We start from the raw sequence: 18,154 nt of genomic DNA, 5'->3' as shown, positions 1-18,154 counted from the left end.
TGCCTCTTGGTCAAACTGCATGTTTATCTTTGGCAGCCAGGTGCATAAACACACTAACACTTATGTTTGTTTTTTAGTAATCAAGCACCTCTTCAGAGACACATTTGATTTGATTTATTTCGAACGTGTAATACAATAAAAAAGAATACATTTAAATGAAATTAAACAAGATAATTATGATACTGTAGAAACATAAGCAGTATCAAATTGATGAACTAAATATTATTGACTTACAAATGATCTACCCAATTACACATCCGAAAAGGCGTGGGAAGAAGTTTACCACCCCTTCTCCCAAAAACGAAATTAACATTTTTGTTTTCTTTTAACAACATATACATCTAAATGTATGTCTACATACAATATACATTTACAATTATAAATAGATTATATCATTCTTACTAATATATATATATATATACGTTATATATAATATACTCAATACTAATATTCCAAGTTCCAGGGGCGTGGGTTTGGATGGAAAAATAAGGACATACGGCATGAGTTAGTTTTCATCAAATCCATTCAGTAGTGTTCCCCCATGGCTGCTGGGTGCCTGCATGAGGGGGTGAAAGGGAACGAGTGTGCATGAGTGAAAGGGAACGAGTGCGCATGAGGGGGTGGAAGGGAGCGAGTGTGCATGAGGGGGTGAAAGGGAACGATGTGCTAACAAGCAAGCATCCTCGCGATTGAGAAACGGCCAGTGGCTTTTGGCAAAGCTCAAAAATAAAACTCGAGAGATGAGTTATTGTTATTACAACGTGGACAAATCAACTTCCGGTGATAGCGAGGACGGGGGGGGAGGAAATGAAAATAACCGACCTGAGAAGGACCCAAGGATTAACACCTTTCCAAAGCAAAACATATTTCATCGGAAGTCACATCAATGCTTGATAGATACTGTTTATACTCACTTTATTATCACTTTGCATTCTAACCATCTGAATCTTTGCAGAATGTTCAATAGGATTTTCTTTTAATTTAGAAACAGGTCATCCCTGCTAAATTGTTAGCAAGAAAAAAAACGCTTTAGCCACACTGTTAAAATACTTCCATACACATTATTCTAGGAAGACTCCTTTTAACCAATGATATATGGACACTTGAGAATTATCAGGTTATTTTTCAAATAATGTGACATTTTATAAAGGAATCCAAAGGCAGCATGTTTTAAAAAAAACTTTTATTTCATTTCAAATTCACACTTAAATTAAGATAATTAAACACATCTTGAATGTTCCCTTCAGTAAACACATGCTTTGTTTGTACTAATACCTACAATTTTAACTGAACCTGGGCTGTAAAAGCGTCATTTCTACCAAAGGTTGCAAAAGTAATAGCGTGACACACAAACACACATAAATTCTTTTTTCAAAAGACACACACTAACAAAAAGAGGATTCAGTTTTTGGTTTTGACATAGGTCTAATATATATATACATTTTTTACACCTGGGTCATTTTTTAAATATGTTTTATTTATTCATTTTTATGCTCCCTCTTATCTCATTATTACCTCAAAGTTAAAGTGTTTTTTCTAACTGGTTGCATCATATGGAAGGGTTTACACCCCCAAATTGTAGCTGATATTTCAAAACATTACCATTTTAAATCCTCTAAGTTTCTGGTCCTTTACCAGCTACATCGCATAAAGCAAAAGAAAAATCACAACTAACACGTTTAGACTGAGCAGAAGCCATTTTTCAAAAAATCTTGCAGAACAGAATTTCAATCCCTAAGAATTATTGTCTTAAAAGCAAAATAGTGAAAGCAAGCAAGCTTCTCTCTGGATCAGTGAAAAACCAATGATTAGGGGGATATTTCCTGCTAAACGCCATCCAAACCTGAATCAGTATAACAATTTCACAGCAGTGGACTTCACTCTTCTTTACTTGTCCTTCTATCCAGGAAGAAATTGAAACGTGTTATTGAGGCAGACATGCAAATCAACTTTGAGCGATTAAGAAAAAAGAGGTTGACAAGTGTTACACTAATGACAACACATTGTGAATTATGAAGTTTTGTTTTGAAAAATAACAATACCTTATCTTGTTGGCCAGCCACATCTGAGCAAAGTGAAAAGAGAAAAAGTAATAAACAGAAGTAAAAAAAAAAAAAAGGGGTAATAATTATTATTATTGTAATGAATTATTTGTTACCTGAGCTGGTGAAGGTCCAAGAGACAAACTTGATAAGACCGTAGAGGACTAGCGCTACACCGACCATTCCCATGGAGTCCTCGATGGAGGGAGTACTGAAACCTTTAAAGACAAAATAACAAAGTCTTAATTGATTCCAGTTTATATGATTTGTATCTGTGTTATCAAGCTTGAATCGAATAATTAATTCAACCTACAACATTAATACTTTAAAAATGATATATTCCAACAGAGCCATCATACACTATACTGTATTAGGTGTGTTACAAGATTACATCCATATTTTATACTGTCTATGTTTTGTTTTAATGGCCCACAGCGGGAAATGACCATAATCTAGCATAATGAGCACCAGTCTCTTTACAGCATAAATCAGAACCATAAATATTTACATCAAATTAAGATATTCATGGCGTGATTTAAGGGTTGGGTGATATAAATGAATAAAAGTTTACTTAATTGGATATCAATGCAGGTAAAGACATTGACGGCTCATTAAACGTATTATAACAGTTAAATCCCCTATCTCTAATGCTGTCTTTAAAAGCAGAAAATACAACAAGTAGGCTATCATTTATCATAATAACCATAATCCCAAAAGATGGTCTCATATAACGCTATCATTTTTATATTAATATATCTGCGTATGCTAATTGACACATTATAACTTTGGCAATGTTCAGAAAAATCCCTAACCGGCCTCTATCTTGTTATGGTGTAAAAGTTTGAACCCCTTGTTGCCAAAAGAGCTTGATAACTATCGGAAACAACAACTTTTTTTAACATTACCGATGACATTGAGGGTCACGCTGGCCTGTCTTTTGCCTCCAAGATGGACAGCGACACAGATGACCTCCCCTCCTCGGCCCAGGTCTAGTTTAGTCGTGTCAAGCTCCAGCCGGCTGCTCTGGCTGTAGGTTCCATCCCAGGCCTGCCTGTGGCCTGTAACGCTGCCTGATCCCAGAGGCCTGGACTTCCCATCGATGCCTTGAAATTCCCAGCTCAGTTCCAGGGAGAGGGGGGCAAAGCCGGACGCATCACACTGAGCAGTCAAAGTCTGGCCTTGAACAGCGAGGGGGAGGGTGGACGGGTAGATGGACACGGAGGGAGGTTCTAAGTAGAAGGAGGAACAAATGGAGGAGCAAAAATAAGAGGAAAGAAAAAGAAATTAAGAGAGGTGAATCATAATCTTTTTTTTTTCCAATGTTGTTTGCCATCAGACAATATACAATTACAGGCTTTATGTGACTGTCAACATGACTAATAGTTAGAGATATAACTTATTCATAGAGCAGAGGCATGAGTCTCCAAACACACAACATAAAGCACATACATTTCCCCTTACCTACAACTTCAAGCTCCAACGTCACCTGAGCCACAATGTGTGGTAGATACACCGAACAGATATACATCCCGGAGTGACGCACTTCAGCTTCCTGAAGTATCAGAGACGCATTTCCTTTCTCGTGCAATCCCTCAAAGTCCAGTGTGGCCCCTTTCTCTCTTGCATCAGCCAAGCGGTCTGTTTTCCCGTCGTAGGCCAGAACCAATCGTCCGTCGCCTCTGAACTGGTAGCGCCACTCTACAGCAAAACCTGACCCGGAAAGAGGCGAGGAAGAGTCGAGCCAGAATCCACAATCCAGCAGCACTGGTTCCCCGAGCCTGGACTGCACTGACACCGTTTTGCTGGTCACACTGAGGATCACTGAGCAAACAGACAGTGAGGAAGAGAGAGTCAAACTACCACATACGACATACGATCATAGACTGTATATATAAAGCATACGATTCAATTACTGACCAACTTAATTATATATTTAATTAATTGTGTGTATATCGAATAATGATATATTTGAGTGTATCTCTAATTGAAACAGACATATTGCCACGGGTAACAATTTTTTGTGTCATAAATCATTACCATTGTGCTCTTTAGTTGCTGTTGGAGCGCGCATGATCGTGGAAATGGCCACCTGTTTGTTGAGGCCCTGCAGGGAAGTTGAAAACCAATCAGCTTCCAGGTATTTGGGGCTTAAGCCGGAGTCTGTGAGTGGAGCAACCCATTTGAGGTCGGAGGTTTGCGGTGAGAAGGGGTTGATCTCACACTGGGGCTTCTCCACCGAGCCTCTGGGAGGGTTCAGAGAGTGGTGGCAGAGCGTGGCTGCTGGGTCTGAGGAAAGACATTTTGGAGGGAAACGTGTATGTTTTGTCATTGTACTTCTAAATCAGAGAGGCTCACTCTGCTTATTTGTAAAATAAATGGAATTTGACAAAAGAATGGTAGCTTGATCTAAAAAGGGACATGAACAAAATCTAAAAATTATTAATTAATCCGAGAGACGATGATGATTGAGAAACATTTCAGGTCTGTTTAAAGGATTTAGAGATATTTTAATTAAAATATATCATATAAATAATAATAATTTATTTATTATTATTATTATTATGCAGTCGCTATAAGGAAAACTCGAGTTAAAGACTAGAACAAAAATACAATAAATTAAGCAACACTGAACTCATATATACAGTGTATATACTCTATTATGAAACAAAGCAACTTTAAAGAGAAAGTATATAAGTACTGAAACTGTAAAAGAAACTAAATGGATAGTCTGGATCCTGAGATCTAATTCACTGCATCTGAAAAAGTGCAATGATGTATAATAATAATAATAATAATTATATGGACCAATAGCTCTTATATGTATCTGGAGGCTTATAATGGGCCTTAAACTAAGACTGCTGACTTACAGAAAACGGTATAGGCCGTTAGTCATTTTGAACTAACCGGTGATAGAGTAGACTCTGTCGGGGTTGATGTCAGATGGAGCCTGTTGGGACTTGGCTGTGTGGCTGTGTGCTTCTGTCCTGATGTGAAGCAGGGACTTTTCCTGGCTTGTAGCTCCAGTTAAACCTCCTCCTCGACCAGTTTTTCCCTGAATAAACCAGCACTCCAACACTGGACAGCTGCTGCTGCTGCAGGCTTTATGCAATAGATTTAGGAAGGAATTAACCATATGCATATATATTTTCTAAAACAGTGTAACATAGGAGAATAATAGCACTGTTTTCTCAATTGTAAACCCTAGCTGTTTGTTTGGCTACAGTGCAACATTCCCCTAATTTTAACAATTTAATAATTGTGTTTTCTTGAGACACTTTTTATTATTTTACTCAAAAATGTATATTGTAGTAGTAGTAGTAGTTATATTAATTTAAAATGTTATGTCAAGCATTGAGGGATAATATAAATCAAACCCTAACAGACCAAATAAAAGTAAAAGTTGGACTTTCCTCTTCCTCTTCCTGTTGGTCGACTGATGTGTCTTGCTTTCATATTCAACCTTTTTTCTTGCTTTGCATGTCAATGTTTGAAGTTTAAACAACAATTATCTTTGTATTGTTATTCTTTTCTATACATTGTTGCTCTAAAACCACTTTGTGTAACAGTTTCGGCCATGCACACCAAACTCCCTTTAGAAATATAGCCGTATTTAACATAATATTATGTTAAAGTAAAAACAATTAAGGACAAATAGGACATTTTACACAGTATATTACGCAAATATATGTTTAGCTAAATTCGGCATATAGGTTTTACAATAATTGCACATTACATTATGCTGAAAGTGTAAGTTAAAGTCGTTTTCACAATGGGATCATAATCAAACTATTATAGTAACGTAAGACAGCTGTGTTGGTATCTTTTGATTTTCCTGAAATGATTGTTGACTCTTAAATATATAGAGTGCCATAATTAACACTTTAGAAGTCTTCTTTAGTTAGCAATGCATATTACTGTGCCCAACTGTTCCACTGAGTTAGGGTTACTTTATTTACACAGGTAAACACACATCAGGGCCAGGTAGATATACTGCATATTCATAAACAATTCTTTTTGGTGTATTGGCCAAAAACAGAGCAACAAAATATCGACTAGTACTATTAGTAAATATCGACGGATACAGTAACCGTACCTTTTATGAAGCAGATAAAAGTCACCAGGGACAGTTTGTAGATTGTAGACAACTCAGTCATGATTGTAAGTCTTTTAGGTTCTCTAAGGTCCTCTTTGCTGCTATCGCACTAACGAAAAATAGTTGATAATGTGGGTTTTCCCCTCTCAACTCTGGGTTCATTTTGGTTTCACTTTAACGTGCACCGTTCCCTGAAGCTAGCGGGAAAAAACAGACATATTCCGGCGATCTTTTCAAAATAAAGCAGCATTTATCAAGGTTTAGCGAGCTACACAAGTTACATCTGAAAATAAAATGACTTGAAACTTAATGACAAGCCATTTCCAGACGTTGGAGGCAAACACTCTCGGAAATATGATAGCCAACAAAGAGGAAGTTCTCCATCTCGACAGGTAGATGGTGCTACACCATAATCTACCATGACGTCTGAACCTTTTCCTCCACTTTTATGTGACTCAGAGGTTTCTCAATACTCAAATTTCCCCTCCTCGACTCCTCGACTCCTCGCTCCTCCGGTAGTGACCCGGAAATGAATTTCAGCGCGCCATTTTGAAGGACATCTAATTTCTCTAAATGCACTTCGAGGATCGAGCATCGAGCATCGAGGAGGCTCTCTGGAGGAGCTCTAACCGAGGAGACACTGATGGGACCTCCACGGCTCCTCCACGGATGCATTTCCGGGAACGGTGAAGGCGTGACGCACGGCCGGACTTATCTCAGCCAATGACAGCTCTGCATGCATCCCTTGGATATTATTTTAGTAACTGCTTTCATCGCAACGCGATGTTTACAGTGAGAACAACTTTGAGGTCCGTGCAAAAAGCAGAGCAGTGTGTAAAATGTATATCACTCAGTATAACAGGCCTACATTACTTTCTGTATTTGTATGCTGTAGTTTAGTAGATATCTACAAACAAAGAGTCGATATTTTTCTAAGACCATTCAGTGCTTCACATAATAAAATACACAACGGCTGTAGCCTGATTATGCTTTAGGAGCAGTAGGTGTGTGTGGTACAGTGTGTAGGTGTGTGTTGTACAGTGCGTAGATGCGGCGGACAGACGGGTCTCAGTTGGTTTGGTGTCCTATGCTTACTTTTAATACTTGTACAACTTTTGGCCCGTAATTTCAATTCCCCATTTCAGCGACCAGAGAGAGAGGGGGGGGATATATATCCAGTCTCTGATTGTGTTACGTTATTATGAGAGTGCTCTCATACTTGTTTGATTCTGAAATTGTATATATTTATATTTTATATGTGTGTGTGTATATGTCCGCATCTGTAGCCTGTTATTGTCTCATTATACCGCACTGTCAATGAATTAAAAGTAAATCTATGTAAGTCGTCATGAACACATCTGTCCATCAGAGTGCTGCTGTGACCTCTCTTTAAAATGACCGCTCAGATGAGAGGAGTTCTCATTTCTCTAACCGCCTGCTGCTTCCACTCCTCTCTCCTCGGTTCCCCTCCTCAGTCCTCCCGCATCTCCTGTTGGCGGCACCAAGTCTAGAGGAGAGGAGTCGAGGATAGGAGTCGAGGAGGGGAAATTTGAGTATTGAGAAACCTCTTTTGCCTCCCTTCCTTCCTTGTTCTATTTATCTGCAAAAACATGTCAACATGCCACTGATTTTGAGCATAACTATGTTCTATGTGCAGAACCGATGTGTGTTAATCTTAACTCGTTTAATCCAGAGAGTGGGAGAAATCGAGAAGAAGCACAGTACGGCTGCAAATGTAAAGGAAAGGAATCCAGTCTCAGAACAGAGGTCAGATAAGGACAAGAGAGAAATAAACAGTCATGAATGGACCAGGGTTATCACAAATAGCCTTTGTTTTTATACATTTTTCAGCAAGATTATGAACATTTAATTAATGTAATCCAACACACGGAGGTCAAGACCCTCATATCAAGAGGGCAATTTTTGTCCAGCATGTCCTTTGAAAAAGCTAATTTAGTTTTATGATAAATAAATAAATACATTCACTATGGTTTGATTGGTGTATTTGTCTCTTATAAATTTAAAGTCAATTGTTGACACTTTGTTTACGAAATGTCAGTCTAAGATTTGCCTGTTACTTCTGTTCATCTGATGGTTATATTAATGCAGAACCCTTTTTCTTTAACACCAGAGGATGGGGAAAATCGAGGAGGACAAGAAGCATCGATGGCCTGGCAGGTAAAAAGTAGATAACAACCATGGCCTGCTCTCTCGACGAAGGCACGTTTTAACCGTTTGTGTTTTAGTTCTAATTGAAAAAACAGAAACGGGTCGTTTTCTTGTTTTTCAATTTAGTTTTTTAATGTTGTCTTTGCCTAGAGAGTGCAGTGCGTGTTTGCACAAAAATACATTGAATACATGGCTACACGTACACGCAAAACATACAGAAGACTGTGTGTGTGTGTGTGTGTGTGTGTGTGTGTGTGTGTGTGTGTGTGTGTGTGCGTGTGCGTGCGTGCGTGTGTGTGTGTGTGTGTGTGTGTGTGTGTGTGTGGGGGGGGGGTAGTTGTGTGTGTGTGCGCTAAGGTGCAGGTCAGAACCAATCAATACACTTTAATCAGGAGGTTAAAGACCCTAAAGTGGTTCGAAAGGTGTGGGGAAATCAGAATGATTGACTGGATCAGCACAGTTGTGGCATGAATACGTCTGTCTGGATCCTTAGAGCACAAGTTATTTGCTCCATCTGATAGGTTTCCCACACCTTCTCAGTCCATATGTTGGGGGGTCAGGCTTTAACCACTTAATTGAAATACATTTAATTACTGCTGCGATATTTGTAGGAGATATTTTGTCGCTCTTCCCTCAATGCCTTCTGGTATCGTCTAGTATTGCCACCTTAGCATCCTGTGTGACATTTTGATGGAATTCTACATTAAGGGCCTCAAACACTTCATCCCAGAAATGTCTTAGTTTAGGACACGTCCAAAACACGTGGGTATTGTTGCCCACTTGTGCACCACAACTTCTCCAACATCTATCTGAGTTTGTTGGGCTCATTTTAGCTACTATTTCTGGTGTTCTGAAAAATCTTGTACTTACCTTCCATTTGAATTCCCTCCATACACTTTAGGCAGTGACTATTAAGTATTTTTTTATGAAACTTTTCTGCCTTTTTTATAAGTTAGGTCTTGACAACTTGTAAGTGTTATTTGTTTCTCATAGGAGACACACTAGGCAAGAGGAAATGTTAAAAAGAATACTGATTTATTATATTCTATTTTAGATTTTATGAGTTTGTGTGTATGTTTTTTCTCAATGTGTATGACTTGACAGCCACTAAGCTCTTGTTCTTACTGCACATATCCAAGCTCAATGTGGTGCTCTGTTTCCTGTAAAGAAACCTGTTGCATCAAAATCTGCCTGGCAACTGATGACATAACAACTGTGGCTTCTCTAAATCAACAGCGTTTGTCTAACTAGATGTACTGTAGTGTGTGCTGTAAGTACCTACAGTATAAAATACCCCAACCAGATGAACTCACACATTATATTATTTAGGTGTTATGGTACTATAGCTTTGACAATATTTTGTGTAATTAAGAAAATGTGCCTTTGGTTTTCAATTAAAACAATTAATCTGAGAAATGTATTTGCCAGTCTCCTGTGAGCTTCACTGTTAAATTTATGTTAAAGATAATTGAAAATACTACAAAATACAAAAGCACTATTAACAATCAGTGATATTATCTCGTTATCGAGCAAAAGAACAAACAAATTATGTTCTGAGTATGTGATGGGTTTACATTTTATATTCCACAGTTTAATATAGCAAGAAAATCAATTTTTTTAAATTACAAAAAAGACTTACCTAACATTGAATAAGTATGTGGTTGAAACTTAAAGAGGACATTACCCAGATGTCAACCTGTTTCCACTGAAGGCTGAACATGTCTTGCTTGTATTTACAAAAGCATTTCAATACGTAACATTCTGTATTATTTTCAGGAATCATCCACATGAAATCCATCAGAAAGCAATATATAGTATCAGATAAAGGGAATCAATACACAACATGACTGAGTTGACCAACAGTCTTTATTTGGATCTGAGTGTTGTAAAGTATTAGTACAATTATATTTAGAGGTTGCATGGTTAGAATAAACTGCAAAATGCATTACATAACCTTGTACGTATTAGCATACAAAATACCTCCGTTACACACCATAAAGAACAAAAAACAAACAGTCTTCAAACCAGGATGACAACATGCTCTTGCAAAGTTCAGCTTCTTATGTAGCTAAATAAATGGTTCTACGCAGCATTCTCATACATACACTACATTTATTGATCCCGAATCAAGAATGCAACACACACTCTTGGAGACAAAGTTGGGTCATTCATTTCCAAAATCAGATGTCAACTATTCCAAGATACTTTTGAAAAAAATGTATTGAAATATTGACAAAATAGGTTGATCTGGGTCAAACTCAGAACATCCCCTCCCTGTAGCGGTGGATCAGCTCGGATACATCCTCCTTACACACCTTTATCCAGCCATCCTCCCGCATGTGGTACACTAGAAAAACACACACACAAAACACAGATGAGCCTCACATATACATGGTGCCACCAGTTTACCCTAATCAAGTTCTCACAGCTTTATACTAAACATTTAAGGACTATGCAATATGCACGTCTTTTCTCATTCATAATTCTTCTGTGTGCATGATGTGCTTTATTGAAATAGGTATCAGTAGAGACAAAACAGGAATCATGGGGAGAAATAGAGATAGGGAACAACATTAGTTATTGGTATACACTGTTATTTGATACTTAATTCTTGTTGGCATTGTTCATTAATTTGATTTCTCGTTCGTTTTGTGCCAATTAACACTTTAACATGAGTGTACGGATGTGGTTCGGGGTTGTGTGAGAGCGTTCAAATGTCTGTTCTTGTTTATTTTATTATATTGATTGCTTTGTGTTGCTTGGATTTGTTTAGTTTCTGTCTTTCATGTTTTTGTGTCCCTTGATCTGCTTGAAAACTAAATTATGAAACTATCATATCCTTAAATTAATAATGAAATTATTAACACAAAACAATGGTTGAGGATTATGTCATATTTTTTGAATATTTGGGATGATGAAAAGTCAGAGGAACACAAAATTGTTTAAAATCATCCTGAGGGGGGCATGAATTTCATGGTAATCCCTCCAAAAAAAATTGGAATATTGAACTCAAACACAAAATGTCAACCTCATGGTAATTCTAGAGGGAAAGTCTAGGGATCGAGGAAATACGTATGAACATTCCATTCAATAGTTGTTAAGATTTCTGACTGGAGTAAAAAATCGACCCACTTTACTTACAACCATAGTGTGGCAAAAAAAAGAACAAATTGACAGAGGTACAAGATATACTTTAAGTTAAGTATACTCACTGTTGACAAACCCTCCAGAGTAGGCGTCCCTGTGCGTAGCGTGAGCGATGCCCCGGCGGCCCAGTTCATATGCCTCCTCCACCGTCATGTCCTCCCGGTAACCGCTGTCCACCACACCATAGGCGAAACTGCTGCCACAGCCGGTAGAGAACATACGGCCGGACAGACGGGTCGCGTTATCGTCCACATAGTACAGCCCAGGACCCTGCAGAGTACAGTCATCACATGAAGTTTGAGCCGCAGGCCAGTTGATGGTTTCTGTCCATATGGTTCCTTTTATGCGTCATATTGAAGTGTAATAAATATTTGAATATTTTGTCCTTTTATGTGTTGGATCCCCATGTGATATGTTGTGATTTCTGCATGCATACAAATATTCGACTTAAAACTGTTTAATATCATTATAAATCAGTACAACAATGATGATGCTTTCATATGACAGGCATCTAAAAAGAAACAGGAAACATCCAATTTGAGCATCCAGCATTTCTACAATCTCCTTGCTTTTACTGCAACCCAAAACATGACACACCTCTACTACCACAGTGAGAACTTCTCTATAATCTAAACAGATTATAATGGTTGCATTGCTGATTGTGACACACACACACACACACACACACACACACACACACACACACACACACACACACACACACACACACACACACACACACACACACACACACACACACACACACACACAACTAACCTCTTTGTCCCATCCGCAGATCATGCTTCCCATAGAGAGGCCCATGCCTCTGTAACCCACCATCATGTTAGACAGCAGCTTGGAGGAAGCAGCCACTGAGATCCTGTGGTTGTTCCTCAGCCTGTACAGCCTGGAAGAAGAAAGAAAACAAGGTACCAATCAATTACCAAGAAAATCCATTCACAAATTACAGTAATCAGTCACACAGGTGGGTCAGATTGGACTGAATTTGTGGCTTTCAAGAAATGAACTTGAGACACCTTTATTTTATTTAGGTAGAAGTGTTATATGAAAGTTTTTGTTATAGTTGTATTTGTAATAAAATGACAATTACTTATAACACACATGAATTTACAAGGACCTCAAGTCAAGGACGCTAATGCTTTGAGGTCGAGCTCCTAACAACTGCCCTTCTTTTTGTGACTGAAAAAAGACAAACTAAATCGGAGAGATTACTCCTGTATATTTCTTCGTGATTCATCAGATATTACTTAACTATGAACACAACTTTGTGACACCTAGAATACAAGCATATACAGAACTAGAACATGACATGGAAAAAGGGACTGAGAAACCATGGTACAAATATTAAAAACTCTGCATGACGGACCTGCATTCTTTGGCCAGGAGCCTCTCCCAGTACTGGCAGTCTGCAGCGCTGCCCGACATGGTGCCCAGCAGGTACGGGTTGATCTCTATCACCTTGTTGACATCATTGGATGCTGCAGAGAAAGGAGACATTTACAGAACCGACATAGCCCAAGCAGCAGTTTGGTTACCCTTGTTGTCTCATCTACATTTTGTGACCTAATGGTCCATATCTTTTATATTCAAAAGCTCCTCGCCTTATTAAAATCCTTGGGATTTGAGTTGATGAGAATCTTTGGATATGTTATTTATTAATAATAATAATAATAATACATTTGATTTATATAGAACACTTTAAAGACAACGTCATCTCAAGGTGCTTCACAAAGCTATAAGGAAAAATAAGTAAAACTATATCTAAAGGAGCATATTGGATCAAATATGGCAATAGAAAAAAATTGAAATAAAAGGTTAAGACTTAAGAGTATAAAAGGTTTAAAAATAAATAAATAAATAAAGTAAAGGACAGTCAGTAAAATGTGGTGTGGAACAGGTGGGTCTTGAGGCATTTCCTAAAAACTGAGAGTGATGACTATTATTGGATTGTGACTGATTGGATCATGTCACCTTGATTTAATTGAAACACAGGAGCTGATAGATTGTCAGACTGTGAGGAACGACAGTTTTATAATCCACTTTCCACATTCCAGTTTTTTGTGCAGTTTCATTTTGTTTTCAAGATTCTCCAGGTTCAGACATGCGTATTTACCTAAGTAGCGGCCAGCAGAGGCTCTAGAGTCCACAGCAACGATGACTCCATGTTTGAACTTGAAGGCCAGGGTGGTCGTACCGTGGTTCAGGTCTATACACACACCCCCTTCACGGTTGCAGGACTTGAGAAAACCTGATGGCTGAAGTAAAACCAAAAGAAAGGTGTCAGTGGGACGCCTCATGTGTAATGGCACTGTATCTGCGTCTGTAAGATAATATTAGTCAATTATTTACCAGAACTAAATATAATTTGACAATACCTCGAAATAGTTAAGTAAATGCATGATATTACATTTCACAAAACGCAGATACTGAAAACCACAGACGCGTAAAATAACTTGATCAACAGGGCGTCTGACGCGTCATGCTTGGGGCAGATTTACCCGTAAAATGCAGTATATTAGAGCTTTTCTACAACTAAGTGAAACTATACTTACGTCTACACCCACAGGCACAGCGAATTCCTGAGTTTTGGTCCCGAAATTGTAGTGGTTGGTTCGGTCTACGAGATGCGTCTGTCCAGATGGAAGGATCTCTGCACGAAGTTCAGCATAATGCTTAAAACCAGTTACTTGGAAAAGAGCCATTATGTATTAAAGATGATAAACTAATTCTGTTTTTTGGTTTCAGTAGTTTTCAAAATGACAAATGCGACTGGTAAAGCGTCAATGATAATTTCCTCGTTCTGTGCGTGACAAAGAATTCGAAAGTGAAAGGGTTTTAAGACTTATTTTTCTCATGTCCTCTGAAAAGACCATGCAGAATTCTTCAACTAATACTAATAGTAATAATACATATCTATATAAAGGTTGTTTTAGTAACACAAAAGTTAATGGATCAAAATAAACCCCAAACTCCGAAATATTTATTTTAAAATAACAAAATGTGTCTCAAAAACGTATAAACCAATCAGAGAGCACTATATGTGTTTCATCATCAGTTACTAAGCGGAAAAGCAGCCTTCAGGTGTAGGAAAGCCAGCACAGATACATTTCGACTTGTGTTTGCATTACTTTATAAAAAAATACACAATCTAAAGCAGCTATGATACAGTTTGACATGTGCATTAGCCTATAAACTCTTACTGGGTATGTTATCATACTTGTATGGGAGAGGATTAGGGTCATATTAACTTTTTTGAGATCTGACCAAAATGAGATTAAAGTCAGAATTCTGTGATTAAAGCCCTAATCCTCTTCTGTATATAAGTGGCTGCTGTTAAGAGCTTCAAATATAAATCAGCAAATAATTACAAAACATGACAAGAAATGAAGCAACACAGGTCACAAAGAATTTAATTTAAGATGTTTTTATTTAATCCTACACTCTAATACATGTCTCAGTCTTCTCAATATGGCTTTGTAGACTCTTTTAATTAAGCCCTGCAGTATACTGAACGATTCCATATCACAGCGAATCATAGCAACAGAGTAAAGAATATATGATGACAATGTAAATCAAATTATCTGAGATGTTTTATTTCTTTTATTTAACATGTAGTAAATAACAATGGCATGAAATTAAAGCCTTTTTCATTGTACTACTAAATGTTGTGATTGTGCTGTGAGGCTCAGACTGTTTCCATCTGCTGCACGCTCTCCTGTACCACCTCCAGCTTTAAGGGGACTACTTTCTCCGTCAGAACCGGAGTGGTGCCTGGACGATATCTGTATTTCATTTTCCTAGGAGACAGGAAGAGATATATATATGGAGAAGCGTCAATCATCACATTCCAAACTATTGTTTTGCTCATAGTGGAGTAGTAAGTTGTTAAGTAATTTAAAAACTGAACATTACATGTGAGTCGCGAGCAAAAACACACACAATAGACAATGAAAAATCACACTGCTAGGAACAGACTCAACCTATTTTGTACTGTCTGAGAAGGAAATCTGATTTGACATGGTTAAACCTAAAATCTTCTTTAGAGTCGTTCTGGCCTATACCTGCTGTCTTTGTACTCTGACTCCTGGAAGGGTCGGATGTAGTCCACTCCTTCTCTGGTGATGACACAGATGTCGATGTTGTTTCCTGAAGCGAGGTCATTCATGATGCCCGCATGGATGGCAACACGCACCAGCTCCTTTGCCGTATCCAGCTGAGAGTTTAGAGAAATGATGGGGAAATTAGACAACCAGACACATAGAACACGAAGGAGAAGACCTTCAGAGACATTTCAACAGTGAGGAGAATTCATTTATTTTTCTTACATTTTCCCAATTGTTTGCATATAATAGAGGCTGATTTGGCCTACATCACTGCAGATACTCAATTAAATATTCCCTAAGATCCCCTTTAAAATTGTTTTGTGATTATATTTAAACAATCCGGACTAATAATCGTCACAATATGTAATATGTGGTGTACCTCCATGTCCTGTTGGTACCTGTCCTCTAGAATACCAAGAGCAGCCAAATCACCAGATCCTGCGTGAACCAAGTGAAATCAGATAAACAGATTAGATGAAAAGTTAACAAACAACTGAAGAACTTTAAAATATATAATGTACAGTAGTATAGAAAAGTAAGTTATAGAATCAAATTATCATAATCTCCAACATGAAATAAAGCACTTTTTGATCCCGATTTGAGAGTTAATAAATCTATACAAACTATTGTATTTGTCATTTTCCCCTTTTGTCTTGTTGATTTAATAACAATTTCATACATCAAATTACACATTAGCAACCTAAGAAGAGCATCAACAAATCTCCACTGGCAAGAAATCCTAAGAAAAGGTGACACAGTGATAATGCTGCCAAAACTTGTTGAATAGAGTTATGTCACTCACCCATTGCAAGGTAAGGCACCTTATTAACACTCCCATATGGCCCCACTGTGTACAGATGGTTCCCAGTGCAATCTACTCCTCCTAGTATCAGACTGGCACCGATTTGGCCATGGTACCTTAGGAGCACAGAGATGGAAACATACAAGGACTGATGAACATCACGTGTCATTCACACATCTCTAAATACCAGTATTTGTCTGTTTGGAACACCAACCTGTACAACATATCCTGTAGTATGTTGACCGCCATGACGAGACGAGGGTTCCTCCCGCTGGTCTGAGAGAAGATGGTAAGGTTGGAGGAGAGAAGCTCTGTGGTCTTCTCTGTATCTGCAGCTGTACCTGCTCCGCAACAACTATGGAGAGAAGAATAATTAGCATTGAGAAGATTGAGAGGGAAAGAATAGATACAAGAAAAAAAGGGAAAAGTAGAGTAAAGGATTATTTCTCAAGCCCCTATTTTGCCTAAAGGTTCATAGAATCCACCATAAAAAAAACATTCCGCAGTAGCCTCAATAGACCACAATGCAATGCAACAACACCTTGCAGCTTGAGCAATCTGTCATGGATAGAGTGTTAAGCGCTCTTTTGCATTTTTCACCATTGGACTGTGTACTTTCTAGCCATAACTGATTTTACGTGGCAAAACGTAATACTTATTACAAGATCACTGCAGGGCATTCTGGGATATATAGGGAGTAAAGAAGGGAGTTAATGGTCAAATGTGCAACACACCAAACAAGAGTAACCTTGTTCTGCAAAACAGAGCCTTACTATATGTTTGGAGCAATGTAATGGATCTTTGAACACATCTTGTCGGCCACCACTTCACCGGATGTAGCCCTGGTGTCTGCTCCCAGCACCACGCCATCCTGCACCAACACAAATGGGGTTATAACGTTTATTATTCAAACTATATTTATGTGCCTTCCATGCATTACAACAACATGTTCATACAAACAGTGCCCCTTTCTACAAAAACAACCCTCTGAGGGCCAACGGGGAAGGCACTCACACACACATTAACCATTTTAATTTTTAGAAATCATACAGAACCACAAATAATATGAAATCTGATTTTTTCAAATAGTATGAAAAAAACACATTTCGCAGTACTGTTTTTACAATGTTCATGTTAAAGTTATGTTTTTTAAACAAAAATAATGCAGTTGTCTCATGCAATTAAACTTTTTCTGCATGTTGCCTTTTTGGGGAATGAATAACAATGTTAATAGTTATATGTATTGTACTAAAGTAAATGTCTTGGTGCATTAATGTTCAGTCAATGCAGTTTACACAGCTTTTTATAGTCACCTTGAACACCACTCCTGCTATGGTGGTGCCTGTTTTCATAGGTTTAGGTGTTTGTCCACCATCATAAAGACCCTCTAAGGCAGCATTCCTAATGAGATGGAGGGATGAGAGTGTTATGGAGGGGATCAACTGATGAATATACGTTATAATTATAATCACCGTGAAAAAATAATCACTACTGCTTTATGAACTAAACTGATAAGAAGAAAAAAGTTACTTTCACTTTTGATCCCGGTGCTCAGCGTAACCGACAGTTTAATGTGTTTATTTCTGTAAAGATACAGTCAACAGCTCAAAATACATAAATAAGAGACTCATACCTTGCTGCGTTGTCGAAATTAAACCCAGGTAAAGGGGTTTCGAGGATATTTGATAGCGCCATACTGGATACTGGACTGCGGCTTCTCTGCGCGTCCCAGCTCGCCTGAGGTCGCTGTTCTGAGCGTCACCTCTCCTCTTCTCTT

General features: G+C 38.1%; 3 protein-coding genes across 4 annotated transcripts; all 3 read right to left on the bottom strand.

Annotated features, from left to right (window-relative positions):
* Positions 1–1,166: 1,166 nt before the first annotated feature.
* On the bottom strand, positions 1,167–6,528 carry LOC307023285 (tapasin-like). 2 transcript variants are annotated; one of them, XM_079656471.1, is made up of 8 exons: positions 6,136–6,528; positions 4,947–5,141; positions 4,080–4,328; positions 3,504–3,863; positions 2,948–3,271; positions 2,159–2,260; positions 2,043–2,065; positions 1,167–1,896 (listed from the first exon to the last, which is right to left on the bottom strand). In XM_079656471.1, the coding sequence occupies exons 1-8, from the start codon at positions 6,194–6,196 to the stop codon at positions 1,888–1,890; spliced, it is 1,323 nt and encodes a 440-aa protein (XP_079512597.1). In that variant the 5' UTR covers positions 6,197–6,528; the 3' UTR covers positions 1,167–1,887. The 2 variants fall into 2 exon arrangements, with proteins under 2 accessions (XP_079512597.1, XP_079512596.1); XM_079656470.1 differs by having other exon boundaries at positions 1,167–1,899; positions 6,136–6,525.
* Positions 6,529–10,152: 3,624 nt separating this feature from the next.
* Positions 10,153–14,403, bottom strand: psmb8a (proteasome 20S subunit beta 8A). The gene is made up of 6 exons (XM_079655567.1): positions 14,025–14,403; positions 13,586–13,727; positions 12,839–12,950; positions 12,229–12,358; positions 11,517–11,721; positions 10,153–10,651 (listed from the first exon to the last, which is right to left on the bottom strand). The coding sequence occupies exons 1-6, from the start codon at positions 14,172–14,174 to the stop codon at positions 10,563–10,565; spliced, it is 828 nt and encodes a 275-aa protein (XP_079511693.1). The 5' UTR covers positions 14,175–14,403; the 3' UTR covers positions 10,153–10,562.
* Positions 14,404–14,880: 477 nt separating this feature from the next.
* On the bottom strand, positions 14,881–18,151 carry psmb13a (proteasome 20S subunit beta 13a). The gene is made up of 8 exons (XM_079655566.1): positions 18,011–18,151; positions 17,691–17,778; positions 17,151–17,248; positions 16,592–16,732; positions 16,378–16,493; positions 15,955–16,013; positions 15,534–15,685; positions 14,881–15,269 (listed from the first exon to the last, which is right to left on the bottom strand). The coding sequence occupies exons 1-8, from the start codon at positions 18,070–18,072 to the stop codon at positions 15,158–15,160; spliced, it is 828 nt and encodes a 275-aa protein (XP_079511692.1). The 5' UTR covers positions 18,073–18,151; the 3' UTR covers positions 14,881–15,157.
* Between the last annotated feature and the right edge of the window lie 3 nt (positions 18,152–18,154).

This window comes from Notothenia rossii (genome assembly GCF_949606895.1).
Source record: "Notothenia rossii genome assembly, chromosome: 10".
Classification (NCBI taxonomy): domain Eukaryota; kingdom Metazoa; phylum Chordata; class Actinopteri; order Perciformes; family Nototheniidae; genus Notothenia; species Notothenia rossii.
This window is presented reverse-complemented; position numbering and strand designations above follow the sequence as displayed.